This window comes from Notothenia coriiceps, unplaced genomic scaffold (genome assembly GCF_000735185.1).
Source record: "Notothenia coriiceps isolate Sejong01 unplaced genomic scaffold, NC01 NC01_scaffold00038207, whole genome shotgun sequence".
NCBI classification, from domain to species: domain Eukaryota; kingdom Metazoa; phylum Chordata; class Actinopteri; order Perciformes; family Nototheniidae; genus Notothenia; species Notothenia coriiceps.
In genome coordinates this window covers 106,036-120,401 of record NW_011370908.1, presented here as the reverse complement: position 1 = coordinate 120,401, position 14,366 = coordinate 106,036, and the positions used below count along the sequence as shown (strand labels likewise).

Here is a 14,366-nt window from a genome sequence, read left to right as displayed (position 1 = left end):
CTAATTGTCATATCGACCTACAGTTGAGCTTCGCCTGCCGCTCCCCAGAGTTTTTATTTGCAAATGAGCTTATCAAGTTTGTCAGTCAAATCTAGTCACTTAGCGTAAAAGCATGAGCAGGTGTCTCTATCCTATAATGTTGTGTTATAAAGGAGACCTGCCTGCAGTGTCCTCCATTGATCTGACCAGCTAGATTACAGCTAAAGTGTTCCTGCCTCAACAGTCTTAATCAAACACAAAGACATGTATAGAAGGAGAAAGAGAGATGCAGGAGTCTAATCTCAGCCTTAACAAGGTCCCCCGTCTCAGGAGCCTGCTCTGTGCAGACGTGCTTCACATCAATAGCAGACTCCAAAGAAACCACAAAGAGAGGAAACACTTTTGAATCCATCCTGGAGCTTTTATGAAGCGTCTATTTATTCTCGGTACATCTTGAACCAGAAGCCCTATAATTCTCAATATCAAAGCGAGCCATATGCAGCCAGTCTCGCCGTCTCACTTTCAAAAATGCCGTGGCTCCCTCCGGATCCGTCTCTCACACTTTCTGACATCTTGGCTATATCTGCTTTGTGTCAGGCTGTGACTCGAGCGGCCTGACTTATCTGACACATCGAGACTGACACTGAGTGACTGGTGTTGTCAAAACTGCCAGTGTCACCTCAAACACTCGGCAGCATATTAACCAATGTGTTTCTGGATTAAACAAATTTCGATTGGATATAAAATACAATTATTATCACCTTATAAAACAGAAATGCCAATTCACTGGCCAGTAGGATCATATGAACATCATGCTGCCATCCTCTAATTCCCAACCAAATGAAGGTCATATTTATCTGTTTTCCACCTTATTATATATGTTTTCCTCTCCATACACACATCCTCCATATACCCTGGGATTTAAAGGCTGCTTGTTTCAAGAACTAACCTAACTAACTTTCTGACTTACCACCTGTTGAACATGAATTGACTGTTTGCTAAACCCCACCCCCCAATGTCTAGTTCGTCCAATCATAGCTTAGCGTTCATAACTATGCAGCCTGTCAAGCTTTCTCTTCATTTCCAAAACAATAATCGGACAATAAGTTGTTTGTGCCTTTTTCTTTTAAACCAGTTTGAAAACCAGGCACAAACAAAGCTAATAATTGAATTGAACAATGTGTTTATTGGCTTAAAGATAAAATAAACATTAGCATGCCTGGCTAACTTGATTAGCTAACCTGGTGTTATTCATTTCAACAGGCGAAGGACATGTAATTAGCTTACGAACTCACAGTGCTCCCTGTAAATGCCGTCCATTTACTCATTTACAAATCCCCTTTTCCAGTCAGAAATAAATGTACTACATTTATTATAATGCACTGTGTTGCATGTCAAATATGATATTCTATAATGAGCATCCAAATCATCCATAATTATGTTCAAATGAGATTTTAAATAAATAACAATACACTAGAGCTAACTAGCTGTATACAAGAGCAATGCTGCGTCTGTGTCGCTGGTGAGGATGGTGATATTTCCCCTGCAAGATTTAGCCTCAATTATTTAGCATTCCATGATGTACTGTATGAAGCCTGGTGAATATTAAAAGTCCTTTTCAAAGGCTATTCATTTTTAAACAAATCAGCTGAAAACTAGATAATTCATTTTTCAACAATCTTGCTATATTTAGCGTTGGCATACAGCTTTAAGTGAGGATCCTGCTTCTGTAAACGAAAAATCGAAATACAACGCAAATTCTGAGTCGATCGGCGACCATCTTAAACTGCTCGTGTGCTTTGTGAGAAGAGAAGGTTTGACAGGAGGAGCAACGGTAGCTAAGAGTAGGGATTAGCAAACGTTCATGAAGTCATAAAGCTAACTAAGTTTTTAGTGTTGTAATCAAGGTCACCGAGCTAAAACCTTGTGTTACAAAGGGGGAAGTTGGTAGTGAAACATTTACCCATCATACCGCTGTGCTTTGCAGGTGCTGGAGCAGTGGGAGTCCATACAGGGCCAGGGCTGCCCCGCTCAGACCAGCCTGTCAGCCCCAGTTATCCCCCACAACGCCCCCTTCCCAACACACCATCTTCACAGGGCCTCGGTCCCAGACTCAGCCTCCGAGGCCCTGGCTAAACCCGACCCCTTTGACCTTTATGAGAAGTCCAGGGCAATCTATGAGAGTAGGCGTAAGTACCAGAGACCATACTGCCGGGGTAGCATTGTGACAAACACTGACGGTGCACTCATTGGAAGGTGGAGTAGTGGCGATTCATCACTATTTTCTCTAACACACACACACACACACGCATTGAGTTACAGATTCCTTTTTGTTGTTCACTTTGGAAGCTACACATCAAAAAAGGGATTATAAAATATCATATGCACAATAACTACAGCTTAGTTTTGACTCACCATGCAACAAAAGATATGCTAAACAAGAAAAGACATAAAATAGTGCATTAGATAAAACATTGCTGGAATAGGAAAATACGTGCATAAAAAATAAACAGATTGTAATAAACTATAATAAGCATATAAAGTATTTTAATCAAACTAAGAGATATGTTGCTCATTTTATTCCTCAGTTTTACAAGCATTTTGAAGATTTATTTCTCTATTGCCTTTTGCAGCTATTAATTCCTATTATCTCTTTTTATCTCGTCCCGTTAAAATGCGTACACAACACAAGCTGCCATCAGCTCAGCCTTTTTACCGACTGGAAGGATCTTTACATCCTGATATTGAAACCCTGCCAGTTTACAGCGTAAACAAAGATGAACAAGATGTGTTCATGAACAAACACTCTGTGCAGAAGCTGATTTCTTTTAAAGACTAAATCCTTTGGGGCCAGCAGTATTACCATCCTCTGACTTGTCAAATGTGGAAAAAGTGATGTCTTCTTTTTATGATCATCGGGTTGCATCATAAAAACTCTGATGCCCTGTTGGACCTTTTGGCAGTGGAAAACTACTAAATGTGCTTTTTTGATGTTGGTATGCAGGGCTGTAGTGAGGATGTTGAGGTCATGAGTCCAAGTTCATTTAGTTTGTATAAATATCTTGATTATATTTCCCAACATTAGAGACTATACAGCCATTTCAAGGCCTTCTCCATATTCCCTGCATGGCGCATATTTTATTTATTTTGCATAAAAGTAGTCAAACTGAAATAAAATGAGTACACTTTTGTTTTCACGATAATGCCAAAAGAATTTTTTTTTTATTTTATTAACTCCAAACAAGTTGCCCAAAAACTATTGAATTAGTAGTTACTGCACTGCCTTCAGGTAGTCAAAAATACTGGAAATACTTATTAAAGGGGCCCTAATGTTCTTTTTGGGGAAGGGTTTCCTTTCCTGCCGTGTGTTATATAGGTTTTAGTGGATGTAAATGGTTTGCTAAGGCTAAAATCCAAAAGTTCCCTCCAGAGGAATCGCTCTATTGGACCCTGTTATTACTTCCTGAACATAGTGACATCACTATGTAACAGTAGCGCTCCTATTGGCTAGCACTCCGAACACATTATACATGATTGGCTAGGTGGTTGACCAATCACAACAGAGCTGGCCAGCTAACCAATCAGAGCAGATTGGGCTCTGGTTTCAGACAGAGGGCGAAAAGAGGTGTATGAGAAAAATAAAGAGCTTTTTGAACATTAAAGCATGGAGACATGTCACAGTACAGGCACAGAACACAAATATGAACCTGAAAGTTAGCATAATATGGCCCCTTTAAATACTCACCATACGTAATAGTAGAAATTCTCCATTTTTAATAACGTTTAATTTACACATAGAAAAAGTGAGTGGAGCTTTTGTGGAGGTCTTTCTTCTGAGGTGGCCATTGCTCACACGGAATAGTCAAAGTTTCTACAGAGCTGACTGGTGTTTAATTCAAGAGGACGTGGCTGTCAGAAAGTCTCCTTATCAAACCTCTGTCTTTCTGTACCTCTCATCGTCTCTCCCTCCTCTGCTGCCCTGGATTCAGTGTAACTCTTGTCTTCCTTTCAATAAAGGTCAGGGGTTGATTCTAATGAGGCTCAGCAGGGAATAGTAAAAGACCAGTTTGAGGAATGCTCCGTATCCCCTCATGTTGGTGAGGGTGAAGCAGAGTGACCTTTTTGGCAGCTTCACAGCCACAGGGGATCAAACTTCACAGCACATGTTGGTTCATTTCCTTTTCATTAATGTCAGCATTTAGCTAAAAAAACTCATTTCTGCCTGCCTGCAGTGGTTGAGCTGATATTTTGGGGGTATTTATTCAGAGGAACTACTTTAGTCCCTATAACTGTTCCCAGTGTTATCTGATTATCCAGAGTCAATGATTTTGGAAGGGATGTGGATATTGTGGGTGATATTTTTTTAGAGACAGAGCCAAACTATCTGCATGGTTAGACATGTTTTCTGCTAGGATAAACCAGCCTTTTTAATGTTCCCTCATGATTTCAAGACAGGCCGATATAAGGTATTAAACCTGGTAAATGGAGCGGTTTTCTAAAAACACATGTTTCCGTATATTTAGGCTTGGATGTTATTCAGAAAGGTGGATTTATTTGTATTTATATAGTTATTCTGGACCTCCATCATATGACATTGTAAGTGAACAAGAGAAAGTATAAGCCAAAATTAAAGAACAGCAACTAAAATAATGACTAAAGAAACAAAGGGAGAGAAAATATTCAAATTCTTAACAATTAGGCAAACCTTATCTGCTGATATATTTTTTTTGATATGATGGGAAGCTAAAAACTGCCATGAAGTGGATCTTGAGATGTGAATGAAATCTGAAAATCCCGTTGACAGGATTTCTGACAGTAAAAGCATGGTTTAAAATATTCATTGTTCTCCTGTTTCACCATCTCTCTAAAAAGCGCAGTATGTGGTTTCTGTGGAAACAGCTGTGTCATTCCTCCTTTCTCTTCTCATGATCTTTTTTTCCTCCCGCTGAGTCCCAGCAGAGCGCTCAGTGTGATTAAAACAGTAACAATTGGAATCAATTTTTCATTCAGCGCCACTTGTCTGCGGTTGGGTTTCAATTTGCTACTTTGCAGATCATCGTGTTGTGTGAAGCCAATGATTGCAGATCAGTGCTTGCACCTCACCTCGCACTGTAAATAAGGGACGGGTATATTACACGCTGTAAGCACTTCCTGACTTTAATGGATGATGCTGAAATTCTGTGGTGACAGTAATGCTGAGGCAGTGCGTTTCTGCCTCATTCTAGCCATTATGGGGGATTGTGTGTGTGCTGTGTGTGTGCTGTGTGTGTGCTGTGTGTGTGCTGTGTGTGTGCTGTGTGTGTGCTGTATGCGTGTGAATGTGGGTGTGAGTGTATGTCCATTAAATGTGCATTTTGTTTATGCTTTCTTCCAACGTCTTTTTTTTTCTAGAACCTGGGCAACCAAGGACCATTTTCCCTGTGGACTCCTCAGGTAAAAACCTCCTCCCTGCTGGGACACTGTTATAAAACAATACACTGAAAACTATTTTAATGAGCATGACTTTATTCTCTGTGATGCTTCAGGAGTGGAGTTCCAGGACATGGAGGTGCACCTGCGCAGACAGAAGTCCGGTTTTGGTTTCAGGGTGCTGGGCGGGGACGAGGCGGGGCAGCCTGTGAGTCCGGAGGCGTGTGAGAAGGCTCGTATGGCGATGGGCGTGGAACCCTGTCATTTTCTCCTTTCTAACCCACCACACACACACCTAACCCCTGACCTTTGACCCCTGAGAGAGTGCTGGCTGTGCTTGGTGTCTTTTTCTGTCTGTTAAAGTAACAAAAACCACATTTAAATCATGTAATTTACAAATCAGTATAACAACACACTTTAACTCCCACTGCATGTGATATTCACAGACTTTTCTTTTGTGGTCCACTTCCTGTTTGTAACACTCTACATGTAATAACAGATCTTGATAGGGGCGATCATCGAGAAGAGTCCAGCAGATTTAGATGGACGCCTGCGGCCCGGAGACGAGCTGCTGTTCGTGGACGGGATCCCGGTGGTGGGGAAGCCGCACAGATACGTCATTGACTTGATGCACGGGGCGGCGAGGAACGGCCAGGTGAATCTGGTGATCAGGAGGAGGGGCCAGGCAGCAGGTGAGCACTCAGGAATGTTGCTTTTCACTCATCAAATTGCAACCGTTTTTCCTTTCAAATTAGACATTGTATTTTATTTAAGAAATATTGAACAATAATTGTGATAGATGACTGTCGGTAACTTCTCAAGCTGAACTCCAGACATTGTTTGGTTTTCATTTTTTCCACACACAGACATTCCATATAATTCACATGTGAGTGTGGTAGAAACCTTGGCTAATCCGAGTGCTTAACAAAGAACATTAAAAGCAAAAAGACAGGTATAAAATAAATGAGCAAATGTTTATTTAAAAAAATTTAAAACACATACGAAATGTAGAATATAAACATACAAAACCATCTGTACCTATACATTTTAATGTGAAAAGCCTTCACTGGTTCAAGCTTCTAAAATGTGAAGGTGTGCTGCTTTTGTCAATTTTTTTTATTTTTTAGGTTACACCCAAAAGTGATTTATAGCTTACAACTGATACAACACCATGAAGTAGTTTTGAAATATTTAAATACTGAGCTAATACCCCTAAAGGATAAGATGTGTGGTGTTCAATACTTTCCTTATTGTCAACCAAAGTCAGTTATTCCATTTCCTTGAATTGCTTTGTGTGTCTCTTCGCTCTCCTCGCCGCCACCATTCTTGTCCTATCATAGTTCAGGAAACAGCCTTTAATCTGTCAGAAAAGTGAAGCACTAATCTTTCTGAGTAATTACCCTGCAGCCTTTCCAAGAAACACATTAGCACTCTCTTGCTCTTACACACCTGTGCTCAGTGGTCCTCCTTCAAGCCTCTTTGCATTTCAGCCTGGAGAGCGGTGGCACTTCCTCCAGTGAACTCCGGCCTCCCTGCTCTCATTATTACTGCCTTCCCACACACACACACACACACACACACACACACACACACACACACACACACACACACACACACACATGCACACACTCTTCTCACCAATCTACTTCTTCATACTCTTTTTCCACCCTCTCTGTCAATTTCTTTTTGGTGTCCTGGCCTCTTTCACAGCCTGACTCTCATCCTAATTGTCTGACTCCCACTAGCGATTTGCAAGGTGTCAGACTCAAAGGGTAGTCCCCCACTTTACCACAGTTCATTCTCTTTTTCAATTTTTCCACTTAAAAAGTAACCATGTGTTGATGTAAGAAGGTGCTACATGTGGGTATATACCTTTTTTTATAAAGGGACAATTCTCACTTCATAAGTTACAATCTGAATTCCTAACGGTGTAGCTACAGAAAGCCGCAGCACTGCTCCTCTGTGATTCTTCGGAACAACACCAACACAGGTTTGATCGCTCAGTATGTCAGGATGCAAACACACAAAAAAGCTGCAGGTGCGAGACGCTGCGGCTGGATTGACACGCCGCTGCATTTTAATGATGTGTTTTACCACATTGTGACAGTTGCTTTATGCTCTTCTGTTTTGTATTTCTGTCTTGTTTTTGCTTCTTGATTCTTCACAAGGATGAGAAACAGCTTGTCTAATTTTACAAGAGGAGGAGGAAAAAAATGTTTTTAGGGATACAGAATTCTCCTTATATTTACCCAAGCCATTCTCTATCGCAGGGGTAATTTCACAGCACAGTGTTAGGAAACCAAAATGGTCTTCAATTATAGGTTTAGTGATTGACAGGCTGCATTTGATCCTTTTAAAATGCTGCTATAGTGACAACTTACTTAGCATTTTAAGATTTGAAATGAAAAACATAATTGCTAATGACAATCTTATAAAATGACATTGTTAAAGATTACACCAGATGTGTCATTTAATCAACTATTCAAGACCCACGAGGAGAAGTTATCCAAAATGAATGATAATAATAATCATTTTTCTTCTGACCTTTCCATTAAATGTCTCTCTGATGTATTATATGTCCCCTTTGAAGAAGCCCCCTATGTATGACAAACTATTTAACTGTATATAAAGTTCTTAGAACCAGCTAGTACTTTTACTTTTTATACTTTAAATAGCTTTTGTTAATAAGGCTACTTTACTTTTACTAGGGAAGGATTTTGATGTCTAACATTAACCTGTAACTATATATTTGGTTGTTGTTTAACCTTTCTTGTAATTGGTTTCACAGATGACAAAACATTTAGAGAATGATATCCTGTTCACACTGAAGACAATAAAGAGCACAATATTATTTCTTCTCACTTGCCTCTCAGGGCTTCCGTAGAATTTGGATATTTAAAAGATAAATAATCAAAATGTTCCATTCAACAAGATATAGTACAACACTAACACAGGGACCCCTGGATAAGGCCTATGACAATAAACACTACTCTATGTGTAGGTTTATACCCACTCAGCGCTCTCCCTCCCCCTGCAGGTGAGTCTTGTCCAGAAAATGGCCGCAGCCCGGGCTCCGTCTCCACGCAGCACAGCTCCCCACGCAGCACCGACTTCACCTACGCCAACAGCATCAACCAGACCCCCAACGCCACCTCAGACAGGACGTCGACCCCCAACACGCAACCCAGTGACGTCATTATCAACCGAAAGGAGAGCGAAGGCTTCGGCTTCGTCATCATCAGCTCGCTAAACAGGCCCGAGGTGTCCAGCACCAACCGTGAGTCCCCTGATTGTTCTACGAGTGTTTCGTGGAGTCAAGTAGATGCTCATCCTCTCCTACGTGCTAAACCTGGTGTCAAAGTTCTCAGACGCGTTTCATGTCCACTGAATGTGGTGGATATGAAATATGAGTTAAGTATAGTGTAGAGGTCATGACTCGTTTGAAAGTGAAGCACCTCTCTTTCTGTCTCTTCAATTATACATGCCTTCCCACGGTACGTCACTCACACACATCTCTGCTGTGAGAATCAGTGCATCGCCCACACACATGAAGGAAAGAAAAAAAGGGCTGGATGCCTTACGTAAGCCTCGGGTGAAAAGCAAAATGATAGAGACAGAAACATATTCAGTCAGTCAGAGAGTGAGCACAGACAGGCGTAATCCTGCAATCTTCCGCCAAGCACGTCTTCACCTGCAGCGTGTTTGTGTTTGAATCCTCCGACAGCTGTGCCTCATAAAATTGGCCGCATCATCGAGGGCAGCCCTGCCGACCGCTGCGGGAAGCTGAAGGTGGGAGACAGGATCCTGGCGGTGAACAGCCAGTCCATCGTCAACATGCCGCACGCTGACATCGTTAAGCTGATCAAGGACGCGGGCCTCAGCGTCAGCCTGAGGATCATCCCGCAGGAAGGTGAGAGGACACGTGGACGTGATAGATGAGGACTTTTAAAACTGCAATGCTTTGGCTAGACAATGACTAATGACAGGGATTGATTTTTGCTCCTTTAAATCAAAGCTGTAATATGAGGGGGGTTTTTTGGATTAAATGTCACTTTCATGAAGGGTGTTCTCTTCACTGAATCGACATGTGAGCATGCAAACGCTTGAACAGACCTACCGTCTCTTACTAAATGTGCGCCATTTCAGGTTCTTTTCATATCCGTGCAACAGATAGCTACTGCAAAATCACAAAAGAGAGCGAGAGTGACTTTTACTAAGACTGATGAATTACTTTTTCAGAATACATTGAAAGACGGACACATTTGTATATATTTGTTGATAATTATGGTTGATCGGTCCTTAATACATGGGTGTAAGTGTAACAAAGACGTTATCTAGAACTGTATTGCCCAAAATGCTTGCTCACTGCAAGTGGGACACATGCTCTCCTCAACAAAAACAAGCCTGTTTGCTATCCTGGTTTCTAAATGCTAAAACAAGCTCCTGATATGCTGAATGTCCACACCTCTTCGGTCGCAGAATGAAAACCCACATTTTATCTAATAATAAGGTTCCTAAAACTCAATAGGGAGCACTTAGAAAAGGTAAAAATCCCTGAGGGGCAATTCAATTTTCACTCTTTTGTTATTTACATTACATCACACACATGAAAATACACAAAAGTACACTCAGGACTGATACACATGCCTTAATGGAGAGTTGTCAGAGCAAAGGGGCTGCCAATGGTTTAGCAGCTGGGGGTTCATACAGACTGCAGCCCCTGCCAGTACAGTAGCACTTACAATTGTTTTCTCATTTTAAGCTAATGTACTTTCAGGATTCTTGCTTTTTTGAGTTTGTATAAATGGTCAGCTAAATAAAATGTAATGTCAATCTTAAAGCCTACAAAGTGTCATTCCATGTCTCCCATGCTTCCTTCTTTCTGAATCCCAGAGATCAGCAACCCCCCCTCAGCCCCCAGCTCAGAGAAGCAGAGCCCCATGGCGGTGCAACACAGCCCGAAGACCCCGCCGGCAACCGCCGCCTCGCAGCCCAACGCCGCGGCCCCGGACCCCAACCCTCCTGTCAGCCAGCCCAACCCCGCGCCCCACCAGAGTCCCGTCACCCAGCTGCCCGCCCCCCCACCTCCGACCTACACCCACGAGAGCAGGTTAGACAGCGTTGATGAGGATTACAGAGCTAGACAGGTCCCTCTCTAGGTGGCGGCAAACAGTTCTAATGACAGCTGTTTCATCCTCACGCCGTGTTACTGTGTCAAATTCACAGCTGTCTAGATTTTCTGAGGCAGTGAAGCATTTTTGTAGACAAGCTCTGTATCTGTCTCTGGGGCAAACACTGTTCCTCTGAGGATACAGGTAGGAGAGAATCACATGTCCTCATTCTCTCTACCTTTCATTCTTAACATTTTTTTGTTGTTATAGTTTCTCCTACTTTTCCTAACTCACTCCGTCGTCTCCTCTCTTTTTTCATCACTCTCTCTTTCTCCTCACTTTGTTGTATAACATCACTTAACTCTTATGCAGCGCTAAATTATTTACTTAAATAGCATCTTTATAGAAATCTGTTGAATATTTTACCAAGCGCTAAAGGGGTTCAAAATCTACAATGTCATTGCATTTCCTCTCTTCTTTACACGGTGCCTAAATATGTTTGAACTCACCAGCCTCTGAGAGAACTTGTTTTTTTATTATAATTTAATGTGATGAGAAAAGTCCCAATCTTGTTTGATGGTTGTCAGTGCAAACCAAAACAAGCCATCTCTATCAGCACATGGTGACCCAGTTAGTTAGTCAGAATATAAATGAATATAAAGAATCCTGCTGGAGATTCTTCCTTCATTCTGATTGGTTCGCTAGTTACAGGTCCGAAGTGAAGGCGAGGCAAGATGTTAAACCGGACATCAGACAGCCGCCGTTCACGGATTACCGACAGCCTCCGGTGGATTACCGGCACCCCCCTGTGGCAGACTACAGGCAGCCCCCCACGCTGGAGTACAGACACCCTCCACTGCTCGATTACAGACAACTAGCTACTGACACACGGACGTTCGCCATGCCAGACTACCGGATGCCTCCAGTTCAGGTAAGGATGTTTCCCAACACAGAAGACTGATACTGGCTCTTATAAACATTAGACAGTAGTTATTTGAGGGCATACATGAATATGTGTACATTCATAATGGATGTAATAACTGCTTGCTGCTTTTAGTAGAAAACCCACAGAATGATCACCCAGCTCTACAATTCCCTTCATGTGTGCAGAGCGCTTCAGCGTCTTTTAGCTCATTGTTTTGGTTGTATTGTAGAGTTTACGAAAATGTAATTGCTCTCTGCTAGAACAACTGTGATGACAATGTTTAAAATGACCACAAACATATTTGTTATATTTCTGCATTTTATGTCTTGTTACTTATTTATTTACCTTAGACTTCTCCAATTCTGGTTACCTCTTTATAGCTTAATACTGTTTTTGTACACATTGTATTCATGTATTTATACTTAAAGCTACAACTGTCCACCTCAATGTAGTTCATAAAAAAGACTAAATTTTTCCAGGCAGCAGGAAATAAGGGATAAAAACTTTGATTACATAACTATATGTATGTCAAATGCCACAGCAGCATTAGGGTTTATTTTCCCTTTGGTGTTGTTTGTGTATCTGAAACTGAGTAAACAAAGTACTGACATACTTCTGGGTACTTTCAATAAACTGTTTTAAATGTTAGCAGCTCCCTTGTTTACCTTTTTATACCAAATATAATAAGGTAGGTGTATATGTATGAAACAACTCTACGTTTCTGTTTTGTTTACCTTGCATTTGCTACATTCCTACTCACTTAGTGTTCTTGCTGAGTCGTGAGTCTTTTTCTGCTGTAATGGCCCGTTTTCTCCTGCGATAACATGGACTGTAATCATATCTGATCTGTGCTGCTCTCAGCTGGCGCAGGACTTCGACTTCTTCACAGTGGAGCTGGATAAAAGCGTGAAAGGCTTCGGTTTCAGCATCCGCGGAGGCCGGGAGTACAAGATGGACCTGTTCGTCCTGCGGCTGGCAGAGGACGGGCCGGCTATCCGGAACGGGAGGATGAGGGTACGTCTGATGATGTCATTTCCTCTAAGAAAGCCTCTGTTAAAAGGTTACGCTGCTTTTTCTATCTTCCCAGATTACACGGCGGAAGCTCTCTGTAATTGTCCGATGTTATCAAAGCTGCAACAGCAACTTTTTCAGAGCCGATTAGGAAAGAATCTGTCAAAAATAATTCTGAGACGGTTCGTCCTTTTTGATGAGTTATTTTTAGAAGTTGGTCTCCTCCCAATGCCTAAAACACATATCTGCTTTGCTTTTAGTATCAGATACTTTTCTGAGAGATTAAGTTAGATAAAGCATTTAACTGGGCTAACTGACTTGGCTGTTTGCATAGCATCACAATTCTCCCTCGAGCTATACAGTTGTTGCTTCTCTATTATTTAGTCAGAGAGAGCAGACACTTATTTTCAATTTTAAAAAGACTTGTAAATTGAAACAAAGCCCTTGAAACTGCTGTGTAACTCCACCTTACTTGCTCTACGTTCTCTGCTGCCAGTAACATAAATTGCAACTTACCTAGCTTTCTTCTTTTTTTAAATACAGAATGAATCCTGCATCCCGCACGTCTTTCTTGATCTTGTTCTTTCTCTCTTTTCTCTCTCGGTTGGATGTCCTCTGTTCTTTATGGCTGCTGCTGATAGCATTGGTCTGCTTTACATTCTTGATATATAATGAACCTGCCAAGGATAATGTGCGCAAAGTGCCCCGGGGGAGATATTACTTTCCCTCCTCCTCAGTGGTGTAGTCGATGAAGTCCATAAGGAGTAGAAGCAGGTGGAGGAGGGAATCTCTCTTAAGCTACAATCAGAATACAAGCTGCTAGAAAGTCTGATCAGTGGTGGAAGAAGTGTTTGTCCATTTACATGACTTTAAGAGGCCCAGCATTGTCTTTATATAGGTCTTTGTGCATGTTCGGCAAAGGCTAAAATCCCACAGTTTCTCTCCCACACACACTCCCCCCTCCAAAACTGCTGTGGGAAATAAAGTAAGTTGGAAAGAAGAAAAACAGTCTTTCTGCACAAATGTGTGTTTACTCTAATCTGTTATTATAGTTTTTACCTTTTTAGGCCTGGACAGTTTTCCTTTTTAAAGAGGAGAGTAATGCTAAATCACCTCGTCACTGTGTGAGAACAAGGTGCAGAGGAAACTTTGATCCACACCGCCGGATGCAGAGAGGAATCAATCTGCATTTGAATGTGAGAAAATGGTTGATGGGTATTTGACACGCCTGTCCCTTCGGACCTGAGAGGTGCTTTGACACATTTGAAGGTGCAGAAAGCTCACTAGCATGGTGACTCTTCAGTCTCTGACATTTTGATTTTAATCCAAGTCCATTCCTCCTCAACAGGCACTTTGTCACAACTTTAAGAAGGGAAAAAAGACATTTTGTCCCATGATAGTCAGGAAGGAGCAGAGACTAATTCTGACTAGTTAATTCCAAATTCAAGTGGCAGTGCAGAGGCTTTGAAGAGAATTGTATGAAGTGATTGGTTATTATGAAACATCATTCAGCACATTTAATTACCTCCCTAATCTTAAAACCTTCAATGAAAGAAAATCGTGCGTGGGCCGAAGTAGATTCAACACTTCCTTAATTTTCCTCCTCCGTGATCAGCATTCTCGTGGCGTCCATTCAGCTTCCCTCTTTATTAAAGATGAAAATGGAGATCGCTCTCTGCCGCTGTTAGGAGGTGAGGAGTAATGATGGAAGTGTCTTGCCTACCCCCTCTCTTCAGGCCGCTGTAATGACACCTAATGACTCCCCTCTCCCGACTGCAGTCCGCTCCTGACTTTCATTACCCCTGCCATTACCGGAGGACTTCTCCATTTGTTAGCGTAATTGGCCGCCGTGTTTTGTCCTGTTCCCCCTGAATCCTCCCCATTAGCCAACCTCGGAGCCTGTTGAAGGGCTGAGTGGTGAAGCAGGGGGG

General features: G+C 41.8%; 1 protein-coding gene across 1 annotated transcript in view; it reads left to right on the top strand.

Moving 5' to 3' along the window:
• magi2a (membrane associated guanylate kinase, WW and PDZ domain containing 2a) overlaps positions 1-14,366 on the top strand; it is a 45,212-nt gene that overhangs the window by 22,251 nt on the left and 8,595 nt on the right. The window contains exons 7-15 of the mRNA XM_010797628.1: positions 1,967-2,168; positions 5,371-5,412; positions 5,505-5,620; positions 5,888-6,080; positions 8,426-8,665; positions 9,113-9,298; positions 10,282-10,498; positions 11,205-11,430; positions 12,286-12,438. Of these exons, the coding sequence (XP_010795930.1) occupies positions 1,967-2,168; positions 5,371-5,412; positions 5,505-5,620; positions 5,888-6,080; positions 8,426-8,665; positions 9,113-9,298; positions 10,282-10,498; positions 11,205-11,430; positions 12,286-12,438 (1,575 nt within the window). The remainder of the gene's footprint in view (positions 1-1,966; positions 2,169-5,370; positions 5,413-5,504; positions 5,621-5,887; positions 6,081-8,425; positions 8,666-9,112; positions 9,299-10,281; positions 10,499-11,204; positions 11,431-12,285; positions 12,439-14,366) is intronic.